This window comes from Xenopus laevis, chromosome 1L (genome assembly GCF_017654675.1).
Source record: "Xenopus laevis strain J_2021 chromosome 1L, Xenopus_laevis_v10.1, whole genome shotgun sequence".
Classification (NCBI taxonomy): Eukaryota; Metazoa; Chordata; class Amphibia; order Anura; family Pipidae; genus Xenopus; species Xenopus laevis.
This window is the reverse complement of record NC_054371.1, coordinates 117,462,591-117,481,591: the sequence shown is the minus strand read 5'-3', so window position 1 is coordinate 117,481,591 and position 19,001 is coordinate 117,462,591. Positions and strand designations below refer to the sequence as shown.

Sequence of the window (19,001 nt, the reverse complement as noted above, 5' to 3'; positions counted from 1 at the left end):
TACCTTCCCAGCCCATGTTCTTCCTGGCAGACCTTGCAACAGAGCACTAAGCACCATTCCGAGATGAGGAGGCACCAGAGAACCAGTCTGTTGTTTGGCAATGGATGACATGGCAGCAGCACCTTGGGCTTTCATTTTCCAAGATGATGATTGCAATGCTTTTTGTGTTATATCAATCAATTCCTTCATGTACAACCGAATGCCACCGCTGATACTACCTGTACAGGTTCAACATAAATAACTGCAATAAGAACAACGATTTCCACATATTTACAATAGTTGAAAATTAAAGTAAAAAAATAAGTGCAGCCCCCTATTAAATCCAGTTGTTTTGGATCCAATGAAAGGTATAAAATCAGCTTAAGAAATTTTACCTCTAGAATTATTAAACCTCATTTGTAATTAGAGGCCCAAGTGCAGTAACCCAGAGCGACCAATAAGATGTTTGCTTTTAAAAAGGTCAACAGTAAATGTTTCTGGATGATTAGTTGTTACTTGCTATAGGTGATAGAGTTGTAGCAAGCTTTGCACATTGTATCATGTGTGTTTGGTATCTACAATGATGTCCATGGAGTCAATTGCTCCTCTCAAACATAAGATCTAAATCAGTGAGGTGGCAGCATCCTACACATTCTTCAAAGGTGGACCTGTGCCTTCACTTCTTAGTTCCTACAGCTTGCACCATAATCTTTTACATTATACAATATGCTGCTGTTTCCACACCCACTGAAGAGGACACAAGCCATATACTATTGTGTAATCCTGTATTAACTGAAAAACTGCCAATATTTAGCACTCAGCGGATATAGTTATACAAATAATATATCTTAGAAACAGAACAGCTTAAACTATGGCCAGTGATTGCTCTTTAAACATTGGACATACCTGGCACATTTTCCTGCCAAACCTCTTTCCACAAGTTAGAATCCTCTTTCTCTGCTGTTTCTTCATCAGACACTTCATGCATGGCAAGGAAAGCCAATGGCAGGACTAAATCAGCATGGTTTTTCAATACATCAGAACTATAGCGGCTTATAGCATGAACCGTTAATGTGCAAGCCGATCGGTATGTAGGCTCTTTCATTTAAAAAAAGCAAAGAAAAAATATGACTATAAACAACATTTATGGGTTAAATAAGTTCTTACATCTTGAGTATCTCATTTATTGAGGATAATCATATCCTACACAAAGTATGGAAGGTCAAAAGATTTTTTGCTTTTTACATACAAGGGAGATGCGGAACTCCTTTTTTTTGCCAGTGTAAATATGCCAATCCGCTGCTGAGAAGATTTTAGCAAGGAAATGCATACTTTCTCAGGAAGGCAGTGAATGAAGTTTTCTCCACCATCATAAGAACTGCACCATGTGCCACTTACCTTAATCTAGCCTTAAGGTACAACTGTAACAGGAGGATGGAAAGAACTAATGTGTTGGGATAATTGCATTAAAATAATAACTGTGGAAGTATTTTGAGTAAAATAACAATTAGGATATCGGGCCAGGTTGTTCTGTATATACACAACAAATCTTTATATTTATATTGTTTCTTTTTACCGGCTTAGTAGAACGCCTACAATTGCTGTTATAATAGAGCAAAGGGCAAATTGTATCAGGTTTGAAAATCCCATTGATCCGGTCTTCGCCTGGCAGATCTCTGTACGATCCAACTGTTGGCCATAGGGCCAGTAATCTCATTAACCCAATTTAGTCCAGCAACTGGCTGGCTAGATCGGGTCCATATCCTTTCATTTGGTGACCTTGCATATGTATAAGAATCTTGGCAAGCAGATGTGTTATTTGCAAAAAGATGATGTTAATGGAATTGTTCACCTTTGAGCCGACTTTTAGTCTAATGTAGAGAATGATATTCCGATACAATTTTTTTCGTTTTCTATTATTTGTGGTTTTCAAGTTATTTAGCTTTTTATTCAGCAGCCCTCCAATTTGCAATTTCAGCAATCTGGTTGCTAGAGTCCAAATTACCCCAGCAACCATGCACTAATTTTGAATAAGAGAATGGAATATGAATAGGAGAGGGCCTAAATAGAAAGATGAGCAATCAAAATAAGCAGTAACAATAAATGTGAAGTTTTACAGAGCATTTGTTTTTAGATGTGGTCAATGACCCCTATTTGAAAGTTAAAAATAGTCAAAAGAAGAAGGCAAATAATTAATAAACTATACAAAAAAATAATGAAGACCAATTGAAAAGTTGCTTAGAATTGGCCATTCTATAACATACTACAAGTTAACTTAAAGGTGAACCACCCCTTTTTAATCATCAGTATGTTATATTGGGATTGTTAAACAGTAACACTAACCCTCTTTTTCCATGTACCAAACACTCAGCTTCTGTACTAATTTCTCAGTGCTGCTATCCTTGGCCGTCTATAAAAAAATCAGAAAGGAAGAAAGCATTAACTTAACTAATTATTTCATTTTAGCATGACAACATAGAAAAATCTCGAAACAACTCACCCGAACTAAATGGCCCAGTGCAAACGCATAAGACTTCTGAACCACGCTGTTACGATCACTCAGTCCATTTAATAAAGCACTCATAAGTTTACCTAGGCAGAGATATATTTTTTGTTTTAAGTGCTAAAGGTGACATACAAGATACAATTTGTATTGTGATGACATTATCATGACATGTGTAATGCAAACAATACAAATAAATTAGACACTGAAGGCAGTAATAGATATAATTATTTAACTACACACTATACCCTACTTTTAAGATGCTTAATGCAGCAATACCTGCTACAGTTGTACTGTATTTACAGCACCTATACAAACAAACAGACACAATTACAGTACATTATACTTTGCTGCCTACAGACCTTCACTGACTTTGTAAGCAATGGCACACAAGGAGCATTCTCCACCTGCATTTTACAGCCAATGAAACCACAGCGCTGTCATTGACTTTCATTTTATGTTTTAAAAATGCTTTTCAGTTTTTCAGGCCAAAAACCTCTGTCATGATTCCATTACAGCCAATGACAGATGGGAAGGGCCAGCAGAGAGTACTCCCCATGTGTCATCAGTCTTAGGAGTTTATAACACAATAGCCAGGAAATAATGACAGTGTCATCACTTAACATTTGGCATAAATCAATGGGAGTTCAATTTATATCCATTTTTAGTATGAATAAAGAGGTTTGTAGCTGCAACATACTATAATTTTGCTGGCAATATAATATACAGTGAATATGCATTCTTGAAGTTGAAAGTTATAACATAACAACACGTATTTATTAATAAAATAATGATGTTAAGAAGCAAGAGCATAGAACATGGGAAACATACCGGAGTAAGGCATTAAGTCCCGTGGACACTGTGTAGTTAAAGATACAATGACACTGGCACATCCTCCCTTTAAGAAAATAAAAAAATATTACACATAGCAGTACACTTTTTACAGATGAACAAAAGTGTGAGGTCATAAACTAATCATAGACTAAACTATGTAGGTTAATGGAGGAAAGAAGAATAATAAAACAATAATGAAGAAGACCAGCCCTGAAGTAGGAAATACTGAAACACTGATGCTTACAAACATGCAGTAGGGAGCCCCCCCACCCTAATTTTGGCAGTACAAACAGAACAGAAATCCGGGTGATATTTGTTTTGCATCCACCCCTTTTTACTAATCATAAGTTTCATTTTATTACATAAGTCATAATATGTATAATGGGGGTCAGATGTACATTTAGCTTTTTTAGGCAGAGGACTACCATTAAGTTTGTTATAATTGTCTAATTTGTATTTAGGCAGATGTTAGGCCTTCATACACACAAGATATGGCAAACCAGCATATCTATTCAGTTAAAGAGAACTACAGAGAGAGCAACATCTGAGTAACAGTTATAAATAATAAAATGCACACAAATGTGAATGCATTTTAATGGTTATGAAAACCCAATCTGAACACACATACCTTTGTGCCCAGACCAAGGCCACCTTTAATCAATTCACACAGTCGTGGGACAAGCTCTCCTAAAACAGGCACATCCAGATGCTGTATGCACTATAAGTAAAAAAGGAAACATGATAACATTATTCATATCCAATGTAGCGCTGTTTCAGCAGATGATAACAGCAAGAATAGGTAATTGCTAACAGACTGCATTTAGCTCAAATAAGACCAATGAAGCCAAATGTCAGTACATTTATTGACAATTCAGAAAATAAGATAAAGATCAGTAAAAAATATTACATTATGGCTACACAATTAGAGTACACAGGCATCTCAGCATTAATTAGGGATTTGTGCTGCATTTAGAAGACCTACTACTACTTTACATGTATGGCATAGTAATGTGGAAGTAGCATTTTGATTTCTGCACAAATCAAAAAGTCCTGGATTCATTCATTACCCTGCCTAGTATTTATGTTCCTACTCTGCAACTTGTGTTTACAAAAACAAATATGTAACATTTTTATTGCATCCAATAATGATTCATTATATCTTAGTTTGGATCAAGTACAATGTACTGCTTTATTATTACAGAGAAAATGGTAATCACACATAAAGAAATGTTACCTTACCATATTTATTGTTTCCATCATTGGTGAGGATTTAGCAGCACTTAGTCTTGCACTGTCCATTGCAGCCTACAGAATACATAATAACATGCTTATTTAGCAACCATGATCACAATAAATAAGTATACATGGATGTCCCTAATAATGTAATCTCATTGTAAACAGGTGCTCAGTTCAATAGTATTACTTACAGTAAAAATAACAAGTGACAGCATTGTGAGCCCTTACTGTCAAAATGCCAAATAGTTGATACAGGAACAAAATTGCAGGACAGCTGTAGACCCTGTCAGAGGTTAGGTCAGAGATGCTGTTAAGCTCACTGCATAGGGGTCTATTGAGCTTCTTGCGGAGGGGGAGGCCACAAAAGAAGGACTTCTCAGATTAGGACTGGCTTCAGAATTCAGAGAATATGTGATGTGTCTCATTTAGGACATTAGCTAAACTAAATCTCTCAGGCTAAGGTAGAGAGCTAGAATAGTAGCATGACCAGTGAGCTTCAATCTGCATGGGTGGCCCTGTAGTCTACAGACTTAAAAGGAAAAAAAACTCAAACCCACTGAGACCTCTTTGATAACAAAAGTAAAAAAATAAGGCGGTCTTACTTACCTTTTCTTGATCTGTAGCCCTTAAACTCAGATAGTTCAACACCTGAGGTTCTAGGACACTTAAAGACTCCAACAAAGCTGGGATAAGTTTGGATGTATGAGGCTTTAGCATCTCTCCTGCACTTTTGCTGATTTTGACAAGAGTGTTGATACTGTATTAAGGAAACAAATAGATTACATGAACGGGTGCTGTTCCCTTCTATTAATTTGGTAAGAAGGCAGCAGGTCAACATACTGTAGGCCTGGGCTTCTGTGGCCTCCCATAAATCCTGGCCTGTTAACTGATGCAACAGACCATAATGTGTGCATATCGTGTGAATGGAATAGGAACTTTAAATTGTAAGCTCCTTTGGAGGGCAGGGATAATTGTACATTGTACAGACACTATAAAGGGGCAGTAGACCCACTTTTAACACAAGTTAAATGAACAGGACTTGTGCCCTCAATGTTTGGTTCTTATGGGGTAGATAATTAGATTTGCAGCGGACAGATAAACCCCATACATTCACCTCTTGTGGTGACTGTTTGTTAGCAGGAGCCATTCATGCAGGGGGAGTATCTATGCACTGCTAATCTAATTATCTGTCTCACAAGGACCAAACATGGAGTACTTTAAATTTCCTAGTTTAGCTTAAGAAATAACAAAAATCATAGATGTCTTATGATTTGAACAACAGACAAAAAGTATGTTCAGCTTAAGTCCTAATTGTTGAACACATGTTGAAAAAAGTGTATAGTTTATACTGCTCCTAATGCTGCATGAAGAGTAAATGAGTCATACAGCAATCCCCTGTGACATGGACTATTGCATTCCTGTAACTGACACTGTGGGGCAAATTCACTAAGATCCGAAGTTGCGCCAGCGACAGCTTCACCGCGAAAATTGCGATCAGGGAGGCGAACGGTAGCGAAGTTGCGCTACCATTACTTCGTCAGGCAAAGCGAAGTTACGCTAGAGTTGCCTAATTTGCATACCGCGCAAAGTTAAAATATAATGGGCGTATATGCTACAGCAACTACATTACACTACAGAAGCCCAGGAATCCTGGGTGCGAAGTAGCGCTAGAGTAGGTCCACATCGCTAGCGAATTTACGTCAGCACCTGTTAGTAAATCGGCAAAGTAACGAAAAGAACTCACGCTGGCGAATTTGTCCTAGCATTAGCCGCTTCACGCTTTAGTAAATTTGCCCCTGTATATCCAAATAAATGATGGGATGATAAAAACATACCTAAGAGCTCGTACTTCAGTCACTGTGCTCATCATCCCTTTGTCTAGGAGGCATGGCAGAAGGACAGCAATTGTTCTTTGCCCAGAAGCTCCTTTGCTGGGTTCACACATCCGTATGCACACCTTTAAAGGAAAGAAAGATACCATTGCAATAAATGGCCACAGCTAATAATGATGTACACAAGAAAGCACTGCAAGCAACAATATCCTTATTTATTTACTTCCTGACATTTATATAGAACCAACACATTTCCACAGCAATTTACAACATTATACATCTTTCACATTAGCGTCTGTCCCCACAGAGTTTGCAGTCTGTGGGCTCTACCACATTCACACACAGTCTGGCCAGTTTTATCAGGAGCTAATCAAAGTGTCTGTATGTTTTTGTAGGGAGGAAACATGAGTACTTAAAAGAAACCCACACAGACACGGGAGAACATCCAAACTCCTTGCAGCTAGTGCCCTGCCTGGGATCAAACTCAGCAACCCAGCGGTGCTAGCCAATGAGCCACCATGCTGACCTTAGAGAAATGGTACCAGCTACTAACTTTATCATGTGATTTGCTCACTAGATCCAATGCAAGAAAGAAGCAGCTACATTAATAGAAAAACATGAAGATGTACTTTTTTCTGGTATGAAGCTCTATCTTGTATTTTCAACTACAAGCATTTTATTGTGAGTTTTACATCTGATCTTTCCTTAGAGCAGATCGAGGTAGCAGGTTGGACATTTATTTTTCAGAATGTGGACAAAATATTCGCTCCTAAAGCAAGATTGTTGAAAAACTGTAGTTGGACTAAAACACATGATGCGGCTGTAGTTCTACTGCAGCTGAGGAGCTGTGTATAGACACTGTGAAACAAGTGATACTTTCTACTTAAAAATCAAATCATTTACCTTGCTTAATGTCTTGAGAGCGAGCTCTGCAGCTTTCCGGACAGACTCCTGACACAAAAAAAAAAAGAGATTAAAAACTAGATAATGAAAAGAACAAAGAAAAATATACAATGGTGTTCTATAAATCCACTTTGTACGAAACTGTGCTGGAGTTTTAATGCATCTTTTCTTGCAATCCCAACTGCCAGTGCAGACATTAAAAAAATACAAACATGTTGCCAAGATTCATTAACTCACAGCATCCAATAAGATGATAGATTTTAAGCAGGTAGCCAGCAGATGCTTCCTGCTGGTGCTTAAAGGGGGTGTAAAGGCAGAAAAAAATCCCATTTTTACTTTCTTTAATGAAAAAGAAATCTATCTCCAATATACTTTAATTAAAAAATGTGTACCATTTTTTTTTATAATAAACCTGACTGTATGCAGTGAAATTCCCCCTACGTTTTACTTGCTCTGACTGCTGAGGATAGGAATCTTCAGATGGTACCTAACTGCTCGGCAGAGAAACAATCATACTTTCAAATGGCAGGGGGGACCCCCCCCCCACCTTACTTCCCAGAACTCAAGCAGCTTTGTTGCTCGCATGGTGGTTATTTTACAGTTCTCCTACCTTTATATCATCCTGGACTCTAAAAAGTGTCTCCCATATCTCAGGGAGTTTGTCAACAACATCATCTAGTTGCCGTCCTCGCAGCAAATCATTAAGGGCTAAACAGCTGCAAGAAAAAGATATACTTAGTCAACCAGATATCATTGCTAAAGGCAATAATTGCATGTTCGACTGGGACACAATTCTGGCCAAGGCATCACAGCACTGATGGGATACACACTGAATAATATAGGACAAATACAACCCCATTGTGACATGTAGTCGGGCTTTTGTAGAAAAGGTGCACAAATACTACCTAAACCAGCTATATCAATAAGTATTTTTTTGATTTATTTTACACAGACATCCCCAGTGATGTAACTAGAGGGGGGCGGGTCCTGGCGCGGTACGTGCTGCCGGTCCCCCCGCCCCCCTCCGTACACCCGGAACCGCCCGGGAATCGTGGCGAGTGAGCTGCCGGGGGGGCCTTGAGGGGGTGCGGGCCCTGGCCCAATCGCACCCCCTGCTCCCCCGGTAGTTACGCCACTGGAGATCCCTGATTCCCCATACTAAAAAAAAAACATGATACAGTGATTTAACCATTTCTCAATATCGATTATGCTTTCCAGGGTAGTGGAGACCATCCCTCATCATATTCTATTGTGAAGTGATGAACTCTGGGACTTGGAAGTCTCTCTTTGCTTTCTATAGTGAGTAGTGCAGAGATTATCTGGAAAACATGTGGACTTCAAGTCCCAGAATCCATTACTTCACTTTGAATAAGGTGAGCATAAGGTGAGGGAGGGGTTTTATTACACAATGAGCCATGGGCAGTGAACTGGTCCCAGTGAGTACAGACTATCGTGGTTTCCTTTCAGTCTGTAAAATCAGTTACCACCATATATATATAAAAAAAATGTATATTCGAAATGCAGGTGTCTGTGCACTTGTTCTACATAAGCCCAAAACAATCAGAGTTGAAAAGGGGGTATAATATCAGTGATTTTTATGCAGTTATATATTACACCCAAGATCCAATTTCAGTTTAGTAACTGGCACCTGTAGCTCTTTGCTACTGCTTTGGCTGGGGCCAAGCAAGCTAATTTCTAGCTCCTCCTGCTACCAGAATAAGGATAATTAATTATAAAGTTTCTGTCACCTGGGTCATTATGCACCTGAACAGATGACAGATAAATATATTTACATTTTCTCTGAAATTCTGGGTGCAGGTAATTATCAAACAAAAACTGGCACACCAACAGTGCTACATACTATTTAAAAAAAAAAAACACTTGTTGCGAACGTGTAAATACAGGGAACAGAGTAATGAGTCTGCTCTGCAGATTCTCTGTTCAGCTGTATATAATATTACAGAATATTTCCATATTCTTAATATATACCTGGATTCACGGACCCTCCACAAATTACTTGTCAAGTTATTAATCAGGTCTTGCAGAATCTCTAACAAGTATTTATCCACCTGTAATAAAAAGATTAAAATGTACAACAGTATATTAATGGCAATAAATCTAAATCAGTGGCTTACACTATTTTGGACTTTTGAGTTCCTTGTGCATTTCACCCAGCAGTGATATAGCTGCAATAACTATAGCTATGTCCCCTCAATGTTGTGCCCCTCTCAAATACTACAGCAGCCAAGTATGTGTCCCCAACAGTCTGTTACTCAACTCAAGCTGGAACACTTTCATTTGACAGGAAGTTCTGTGGTCTCAGCGCTATTATATCTCAGTCCTACAGACAGCAACAGTGGAACACACTTTTATTCATACACAGTTGCTCTAAAATGGTTCTAACTGGTAAGCACAAAAAAGAGAAAGAAATGAAAAAAATAGGTAGGGTAAATGGGAAGATTTAGACAACCAAGTTCTTCCTTTCCCAAATGACATCTTAGGGCAGAGACACACGGCAGATTCGGGGAGATTAGTCACCAGGCAACAAATCTCCTCTTCTTCGGGGCGACTTATCTCCCCAAACTGCCTTCCCGCTGGCTAAAATGAAAATCGACATGGCGCTTCGTTTTCAGAAATCGCCTGAAGTTTTCTCGTGAGGCAACTTCGGAAAATGAATTGCTCCGAGTGCCATCCCACTGGCGAATTACATTTTAGTCGGCGAGAAGGCAGGAGAGGCAATTCGGGGAGATTTGGCCCCCTCGAAAAGAGGAGATTTATCACCGGGCGACCAATCTCCCCGAATCTGCCCTGATCCCTAATGAACTACAATAAAAAACTGGGCAGATTTACTATTCTGCATTGCAACCTAATTTGACATGACAGTAAAACTGGTCAACAGAATATACAGTGTTGGATAAAGTGTGCGTTTTATTTGCTTTATAAAACCCAACAGTGAAGGAATAACCTTGGCAGGTCTATAGGATAGGAGAATGACAAACAGATTACAGTATTTATCAGTTCACAAACGAATGGAAAATACAGTAGTATTTTTGCTTGTTTTGTACATACCATGTTCTTTTCAGTGACCAGCGCATTCCAAATACTTGTCATTGCCTGGCGAATTCCAGTGTTTGGATCAAACTGATATCGGTAAAGACGAGGAATGAGCTGGGGTAGAAATGGAGCCAACTGCTCCCCGGCTTTGGTGGCAATCACATTGAAACCAAATGCAGCTCCCTAAGGAAGGACAAACAGCCGTATTGTTTAGCACCTTAAAGGCAAAGTCAATCCCAAAATAAAAATTTGCCTAATAAAAGAAAACATAATTCTAAGCAATTTTCCAATATACATTCATAATTTTTAAACAATGTTGCAAAAGTCTTAGATCCCCAGCAAAGACAGGTCTGTTAATCAGCTGCCTTGTCTTTACATTGTATCAACAGTCTGAGCCACCAGGGCACAGAATAGACAGGGACAAACACTGCTTTTAATAATACTGTAGCATAGCGGTTTTTATATAATTGATTGATAATGATTTACAATATATACATCTGCCTTGATATATGAATCAAATCCTTGGTTTAGGTAAAAACAGCTGATTTTTGGATGGCTATTGTCCAATGGTCAAGGTACATTGTCTTTGTTCTATGTATATTGCTGGGTAAACAGTTACCCAGCAAATATCCTTGGAATAAACAAACAGATGGCAGATAGACAATAATCTATTCAGACTTATTATTTGAGTAACAGATAAGGCCTTGTACAAAGTTAATACTTAGAAATGTGCGTTTATGACAACAGTTTGCACAACACATTAGTGCACAAGTAAGCACTTGGGTTGGGGGTTTTCCAAGAACTGTGGTTTAAGAAGGAGCTTTCACTTTACATTTGGATCGATTATCGGGAACCTGAGGGTGATGAACCAAAGGTTGTGGGGCTCGCCAATTGTTATGATTTGATGCAGAACTGGCTATTCTTGTAATTACCATCATACAAGGGGGGGGGGTGTGGGGGTGTGGGTGTGTGTGTGTGTGTGTGCTCACAAGCAGCTTATCAAAAGGTTTAATTATTGATCCTGTATATGTCTATTAATATTTGTATTAATATTAATTAATACAATTATTATTATTGATAAAGGTTCACCCCTTTATTACAAATACATATACAAATAATTTCAAACCAGTACAACATTTTAGGCTACTGACACTTGATTATTTAAATTTGACTATTTTAAAAGGAATGCCCAACAAATAAAATATTAGTACACAGGTCATTATCTCCTCCGGCATTTACATTCAGGCTATGCCTGGTGGATATAGAGAACCTCTGCAGTCACAAATTGTAATCATCAGCGTGACAGGACCTGGGGAGCTGCTATATGGGGGGGGGGGAGTTAAGGAACCTAGTTATCTCTGTCCTCCCCCATCAACACACATTTTTCATTCAGTTCCCTACCCCACATACTCTTCAACTCCACATATGCCATGCTCCTACTCCCACATGTAAGTTAGAGTACAAAATGTCATTGATGTTCCTGTGTACTTTGTGTTCTGGGGGGCCCAGATAATATTCTTGTACTTGGCCCTGTGATTTCTGATTCACACTTGACAAAGGGCTCCGCCTGAAACATGTTGTGTAAAGGTGGCCATAGATGCAAAGATCCGCTCATTTGGCGATGTTGCCAAACGAGCGGATCTTTCCCCGATATGCCATTAACAGGCATGGCTATATCGGGGGTAAACTGATTGTTCGGCCGTATGGCCGAACTATCAGATTACGATGTGCCATGAGCTCCGGCGGGATCGGTCGGGTCAAAATCAAACCTGACCGACCGACCAAAAGACCGATCTCGGCCGGACGAAAGATGTCGGCACACGCCACACACAATCCGAAAATCGTATGAATCCTCGATTCGTACGATCGGATCTGTATGTCTATGGCCACCTTAACTCTACCTCCCAATAAAGAGTATTGCAGTCAACTTGCTGCCTTGGGTTTGTTCCACAACCAACTGCATTATTATCTCAAAGTAGAGGGTTGTGGTCCCAGTAGATGGAATTTAGCTTATCTAAGACCCTTCCAAGAGAATCATACAATATGGTTATGCCCAAACTATATAGACTATTTATGATAAATAAGGTTAAAAACTTTATTCTTGATATAAATGCTTCTTTAAATTAAAAGTAGTGAAAAAGTTCAAAATTACCTTTCGAGAAGTCCACATGGCATGATGGTTAGCTAGGTTCATAAATTTATAGATAAGGTCCGGCTGACTAAGATCACTGGCTAGTGAACACAGCTCTTTGTATGTAGACAAGCTTTGTCTTAAAGGAAAAAATAAAAAAGGATCACATTATTGGTCATGTCTTATATTATTCTTTCTGGTCAGTGGGCCCTCTTGCTTCTAACTATTTGGCTTATTTCATGGTCACTACCTATTTTTATATAGGAACAAGGAGGCTTCATGATGGAAGGATACTATATAGTATGTAGAGAACATATACTAATATAATAGTTTAGAAAATGGGTCCATGGTCTAGGGATTTCTGAAACTACAGAGCAAATCTTTCTCAAAGCTTTCTGTTCCTGCACATGCAAATAATAATTTTACTCTTTGGCTATAATAATAAGCCACAAAACCACCAGTGTTGTACATGGAACATGGCTAGGGTTGTCACCTTTTCTGGAAAAGCCATCATTTTTACCGGCCAGGTGGCAACCCTAAATAAGGCAGAAATACATAGAAAACCAAATGTGCAGCTGTTTGTTGACTGTCAAGTACAGAGAGAGTGGGAGCCACTAGGTTGCACAACACACAATTTATAAAAAACCTTTTCCATTAAAAATGTGAGAGAAAATAAGTTCCCAGCATAACTGTGAACTCTCAAACAAGTATATCCCCATATATTTGAATAAATGCTTTATCAGTGAATGAATCATTCTATAGATGACTATAGAAAAAAATAACACTTTGGGTATAAAACACAAGGATTAAAACTTCTTAGTAAGAAACTGGGATTATACAAGATGTATCCATAGAACCTTTCGTTTTTTGTAACACAAGGATTTTAATGAATCATTCTTGGTCTAGTAGTGCTTACAGATATAGAATATTATGATATATGGATAAGTACAGACACAGCTCTGAAATGATTCTCAAAACAAGCGTAAAAACCCTGCTCCAATTGGTTGTCAATATATAAAAAAAAGTTAATTTTACCCATCTGGTGTTTTGCCAAGCGAAGTACCCTGAAAAACTTCTGTGTCACTGGAAACAGCATGCTTGGCCCTGGAAAAAATAATGAGTACAGGACATCTATTATGGCAACAAAGTCCCGCAGAACTGATTTAATTAGTCTGATAAATATGAGAAGCGAGGTTATGCTCCAGAAGTAATAATGGTGCATTCAGTACCACCCCAATGAACCTAATTATCAACATGGATGTTTGCCCAACTCTACCGAAGAATAATTAGACTGCAATCAGATAAGGTAAGTGAATTAAAGGAACAGTAACACCAAAAAATTAATAAATGTTATCATGTAGTGTTGCCCTGCACAGGTAAAACTGATCTGTTTGCTTCAGAAACACTACTATAGTTCATATAAACAAGCTGCCTAGTAGCAATGGCGGAAATTGAAAAAAGCATATATGGCACAGGATACTTAGTGGATAACAGATAACACCATTATGTTCTACATAGCTTATCTGCTTTCTGCTGTGTAACTTGAGCCTTTTCTCATTTGAATAGCTGCCCCTATGGCTACACAGCAGCTTATTTATATAAACAATAGTAATGTTTCTGCAGCAAACACAGCAGTTTTACTAGTGCAGGGCAGCACTGCATTCTATATTTATTACTTTAAAACACTAATTTTATGATGTTACTGGGCCATAGCCAGTATCTTAACTACAGCTGGCCATAGACTTGCAGATTATTAAGCTACACTGGACTAACAAACATCCATTCCAATCTTCCAACCTGCAACTAACCATTCACATTGATATAAAGTAGAACAATTAGGAGAACTAATTAGATGATGCCTGGGCCAGTAATTGGCAGACAGCAATTGTATGAAAGTTAAGTCCAACAAATAGAAGTCTCCCATTGAGACAATACATGCAGAGATATTATCAGTAGCCGATATAAATCTTTTCACCTGTCCGCTCAAGACCCATGATGTATGCCCCTTGTGGGCCATTATCCACCCTGCAGCTGCTATTCCAACCCCTCTGTGACCAAAAATGTTCCATTATAGACACATATACCCCATCAGCAGTTTTAACATCTAGTGCTGATTAAGGAGGGCAGAGTGGGGGGCTTACAAGTAAGCGTAGAGGAGGGGTTCACAGGTAAGGGTGGGTGGTCCAAAGGTTATTTGGTGCACTGGCTCCCTGTGGCAGAAAGCTCTACAAAAATATGCATATTGCAACACAGAAGTGTTCCTTAGCAATAATCAAGCATATGCCATTGCAGCTCTGTTTATATTAAAATTAATGGGAAGAAGCAAATTAAAAAGGGCTTTTTATTTTCATAAGCACACTATTTCTACATGAGGAGACTGAGGCAATACAATGTTCTCCTTACCACTGTCCTAAAGCTGTTTTTTTCTGTATGTCATTGGCTCACAGACTACCAGAGAATATATGCTACCCAAGGTAGAAAATGAGACGGGGGGGAGGTTTTTTTGTGCACATGCTGGTAATAGTTCCATGTCTATCCTGCTATTAAAGCTCTCAAAAAATGCATTAGGATATCAGTCAGAAATGAATGCTAGAGAATCATCCCTTACTGCTTGCTGCACCCATGAGGAATATGACAGATGCACAGCTTTAATAAGTGTCTAAAGTGTGGCGATATCTACATTTCTAATTTTCTTCCGACATATGTCTCCCTGAGCTCATCCAAAGCAGAATTTTATTGGCTCTTCCATAAATCCTTGTGCACCAGCTCTTGCACTTCACATATATTAAATACATTTAGAAGCACTGGAAACCCTGTCAGAAACCCTGCCAGTATTAACAAATGCCAAACACATAAAACGTTATGGTTCACGGTACCTTTTCCCAGTCATCAGAGTGTCCACAAGTATGGACACTAGCTCCTGTTGATCTTGTCCACTGCCCAGTTCATATACCAACCCAAGACCCTTCGATGCAACATCTTGGCTTAGTTCTGTAACAGATTTTGTGCAATGAGCAATTTGACTTTTCTTTTTAGGACATCAGTACAGACAGAATTTGCAAAGGAGTTAGGCTGATAAATGGACTGTGACACTACTTGCACTTTACAGGTAGGACAGCATCCACATATAGAAAAACAAACTCAGGTAAAGACATTATACCAGATGGTTAGCAGGCAGGCTATCAACATCATAGAGACACAAGGCTTATCTTGCATCAGCAGTGGAGAGTTAAATTAAGGGAAATACTTATAAAGAGGCACAGAAATACAAAATTTCAATGACATGTAAATATCATGTATATTTATAATGATGTGTAATGCTTTACTATAAATACATAGATTCTGGTGTCACTTTGAAAATAAGAGTTGCCTCTTTTTACACAGCATTTTACACTCATTTCCAAAGCAGAAATTCTTGCTCAACTAAATTTATCCCTTAGGTTTAACCAGGTCTGAGGTGGTGCAAAATAATGAGGCTTCTTTTTCTATTCATCAGGCAATCTTTGTACAGGTATGGGATCCGTTACCTGGAAACCTGTTAAACAGAAAACTCCAAATTCCCGGAAAGGCCATCTCCCATAAACTTCATTTTAATCAAGTTATTAAAAATCTTAAAAAATGATTCTCTTTTTCTCTGTAATAATAAAATAGTACCTTGTACTTGATCCAAACTAAGATATAATCAATCATTCTGAAGGAAAACAATACTGTTGGGTTTAATTAATGTTTCAATGTTTTTTTAGTAGACTTAAAGAGATACCGTCATGGGAATTTTTTTTCCCCAAAATGCATCAGTTAATAGTGCTGCTTCAGCAGAATTCGGCAGTGAAATCGTTTTCTTAAAAGAGAAAACAGATTTTTTTTTTTTATATTTAATTTTGAAATCTGACATTGGGCTAGACATATTGTCAGTTTCCCAGCTGCCCCCAGACTTGTCCTCTGATAGACTTCAGTCACTTTTTACTGCTGTACTGCAAGTTTGAGTGATATGACCCCCCTCCAGCAGCCTAACAACAGAACAATGGTAAAACACAAAAGGTAACCAGATAGCAGCTCTCTGACACAAGATAACTGTTCCCTGGCAGATCTACAAACAGCACTCAATAGTAAAATCCAGTTCCTGCTATGACACATTCAGTTACATTGAGTAGGAGAAACAACAGCCTGCCAGAAAGCAGTTCCATCCTAAAATGCTGGCTCTTTCTCAAAGCACATGACTAGGCAAAATAACCTGAGGTGGCTGCCTACAAACCAATTATATAGGAATGATATTTTATATGGTAGAGTGAATTATTTGTATTGTAACCAGTGTAATTTAGAAATAAAAACAACATCATAAAAATCATGACAGAATCCCTTTAAGGTATGGAGATCCAAATTACGTAAAGACCTGTTATCTGGAAATCTCCAGGTCCCAAGCATTCAATTTAAGTCCCATACCTGTAATGGATTATTTCCACAACCATCATGCAGAGCTTTATAAACAAGAAATGTATTTTACACCAACTTTCACAATGATACTTTAAGGTACATTTTTTACACAAATGTCTCAATTTTTCCCTAATTGACTTTTTAAAAAGAAGAGAGTAATATTCAGTAGATGAGCCTGGGCTTGTGTTTGGAGAATTAAAGCACAACACATTTAGGCAGAACTAGAACCACCCAAAGGCAAGTGTCAAGCATTTCTAAAGCTTTTTGGCAAAGAAAACCCAACATAGTCAACATAAGCAGCACACAGCTTACCATCATTATCGGACAGGACCGATATAAAGGCACTTTGGATTTCTTTAAGTTTTGACTATGAGAGAGAGGAAAAGAAGAATTGTACGCTAATTAAACTTCTGTCAAACATGTAGATCACCAACAAAAGACAACATGCTAAAGTAAGGTTTACCTTTGATTCTTGGATTGCAATGAATTAAATACATTATCTTTCCAGTTGGCCTTTATTTTTATTAAGTTTAATGATTTGCTAATTCTTACTTTTTCTAAATTAATGAAAATTGTTTTTTGGCAAAAGAAGCAAATTAATCTCAAGTTCAGCCTTTATTTGTTTTACTCAAATGAAAATCATCAGCCATATAATTAAATATTCAGCAAAATGGACCCTCTGCCAGGGTTATCATTCTAATGCTGAATAGTAATGTAGATATTTGTGCTATAGAGTATAACAAACATGGATATGTCAGCTTGCGTAACATTGAACAAAATAATTACCCTTATTTCTTGATTATCACTAAGCTTCTTAACCAGTGATAGGAGCCATATGCAAGCAGCCTGTCTGATGTGAGGATTTACACTCACTACATGTTTGTTCAGTATCTGGTGAAGAACCCATGAAACCACGTCATTCACCTTACCATCTATAAAAGAATGACAAAAAACTATAAACAACATAGGAACAATGCCCATAATTATAGAAATAGCCAATAGTTTTACTTGATGGCAAATTACAATGACACACCCCCAGGCGTATTATTCAAATATTTTTTCACCCTTAACAGCAGGACAACTTGATAGCAACAGAACAAACATACCTGCTGGCGGGTGGTACTCATCCTCTGTAATGACCCAAATGTCTCTAGTGGCTGAAGATTTTGTTCCGACAGCAGCATTTGTAATTGCTTCACCCACTGTAAACTGAAGCTCAATTTGCTTCGCCTACAGAACAAGTAATGAAGAAAACCACTCAATAAAGAGCTAGTCTAGTAAAAGAATCCACGATTCGTAGATCTCCTTCAGCATGTTTAGTATAGTAGAACATGTTCCCACCATTCCAGGGATCCCAAACTCTTTTTACCCGTGAGCCACATTCAAATGTAAAAAGAGTTGGGGAGCAACACAGGCATGAAAAACATCCCTGGGAGGTGCCAAATAATGATTGGCTGTTTGGTAGCCCCTATGTGAATTAGTATCTTACAGAATGCTCTACTTGGCAGTACACATGGTTTTTATGCAATTAAAACATGCCTCCAAGCATGGAATATAAAAAGAATCACCTGCTTTGATGCCACTGAGAGCAACGTCCAAGAGGCCGGTGAGAAACATGTTGCAGGAACTTAGCCATATTTACTTTTCTCTTTTACATAAATCAGTATCCCAACATATCTTGTATCATTTTTGTTAAAAACAGGCATGCAAAAAATTCATATTTTTATATTATATAAATGTAAAAAGCGAATTAAAAAACACATTAAAATCCACATACTTCCACTGATTCCATAAGGCCCTGCAGCAGCATTTTCTGATATGGAAAGTTCCCATCTCCAACCGAAAAGTAGCCCAGGGTCCTTATGGCACGTTCCTTGACCTAAAAATAAAATTAAGGCACATGGATCACACCTCCATTAACAAAAATATTCTCTCATAATAAGGGGTATGCAATCGAAACGAAATCAGTTCTTATTCAAAATACAGAATAATACTCAGACCATATATTTCATACTGTTTTTGAAATCTGGAATATAGGAAGTCTAAAGGTTACATAGGCTCTGGGACACAAGCTAGAATTACAGTCCACATTGCTTTC

At 38.2% G+C, this 19,001-nt stretch overlaps 1 protein-coding gene across 1 annotated transcript in view; it reads right to left on the bottom strand.

The window, feature by feature from the left end:
• ecpas.L (Ecm29 proteasome adaptor and scaffold L homeolog) overlaps nt 1-19,001 on the bottom strand; it is a 65,276-nt gene that overhangs the window by 12,403 nt on the left and 33,872 nt on the right. The window contains 20 exon segments of the mRNA NM_001097838.1: nt 4-218; nt 886-1,077; nt 2,323-2,389; nt 2,480-2,571; nt 3,314-3,380; nt 3,945-4,034; nt 4,556-4,621; nt 5,159-5,309; nt 6,388-6,509; nt 7,288-7,335; nt 7,898-8,003; nt 9,277-9,356; nt 10,357-10,524; nt 12,494-12,611; nt 13,508-13,576; nt 15,349-15,463; nt 17,216-17,270; nt 17,690-17,835; nt 18,010-18,133; nt 18,681-18,782. Coding sequence (NP_001091307.1) covers nt 4-218; nt 886-1,077; nt 2,323-2,389; nt 2,480-2,571; nt 3,314-3,380; nt 3,945-4,034; nt 4,556-4,621; nt 5,159-5,309; nt 6,388-6,509; nt 7,288-7,335; nt 7,898-8,003; nt 9,277-9,356; nt 10,357-10,524; nt 12,494-12,611; nt 13,508-13,576; nt 15,349-15,463; nt 17,216-17,270; nt 17,690-17,835; nt 18,010-18,133; nt 18,681-18,782 — 2,193 coding nt within the window.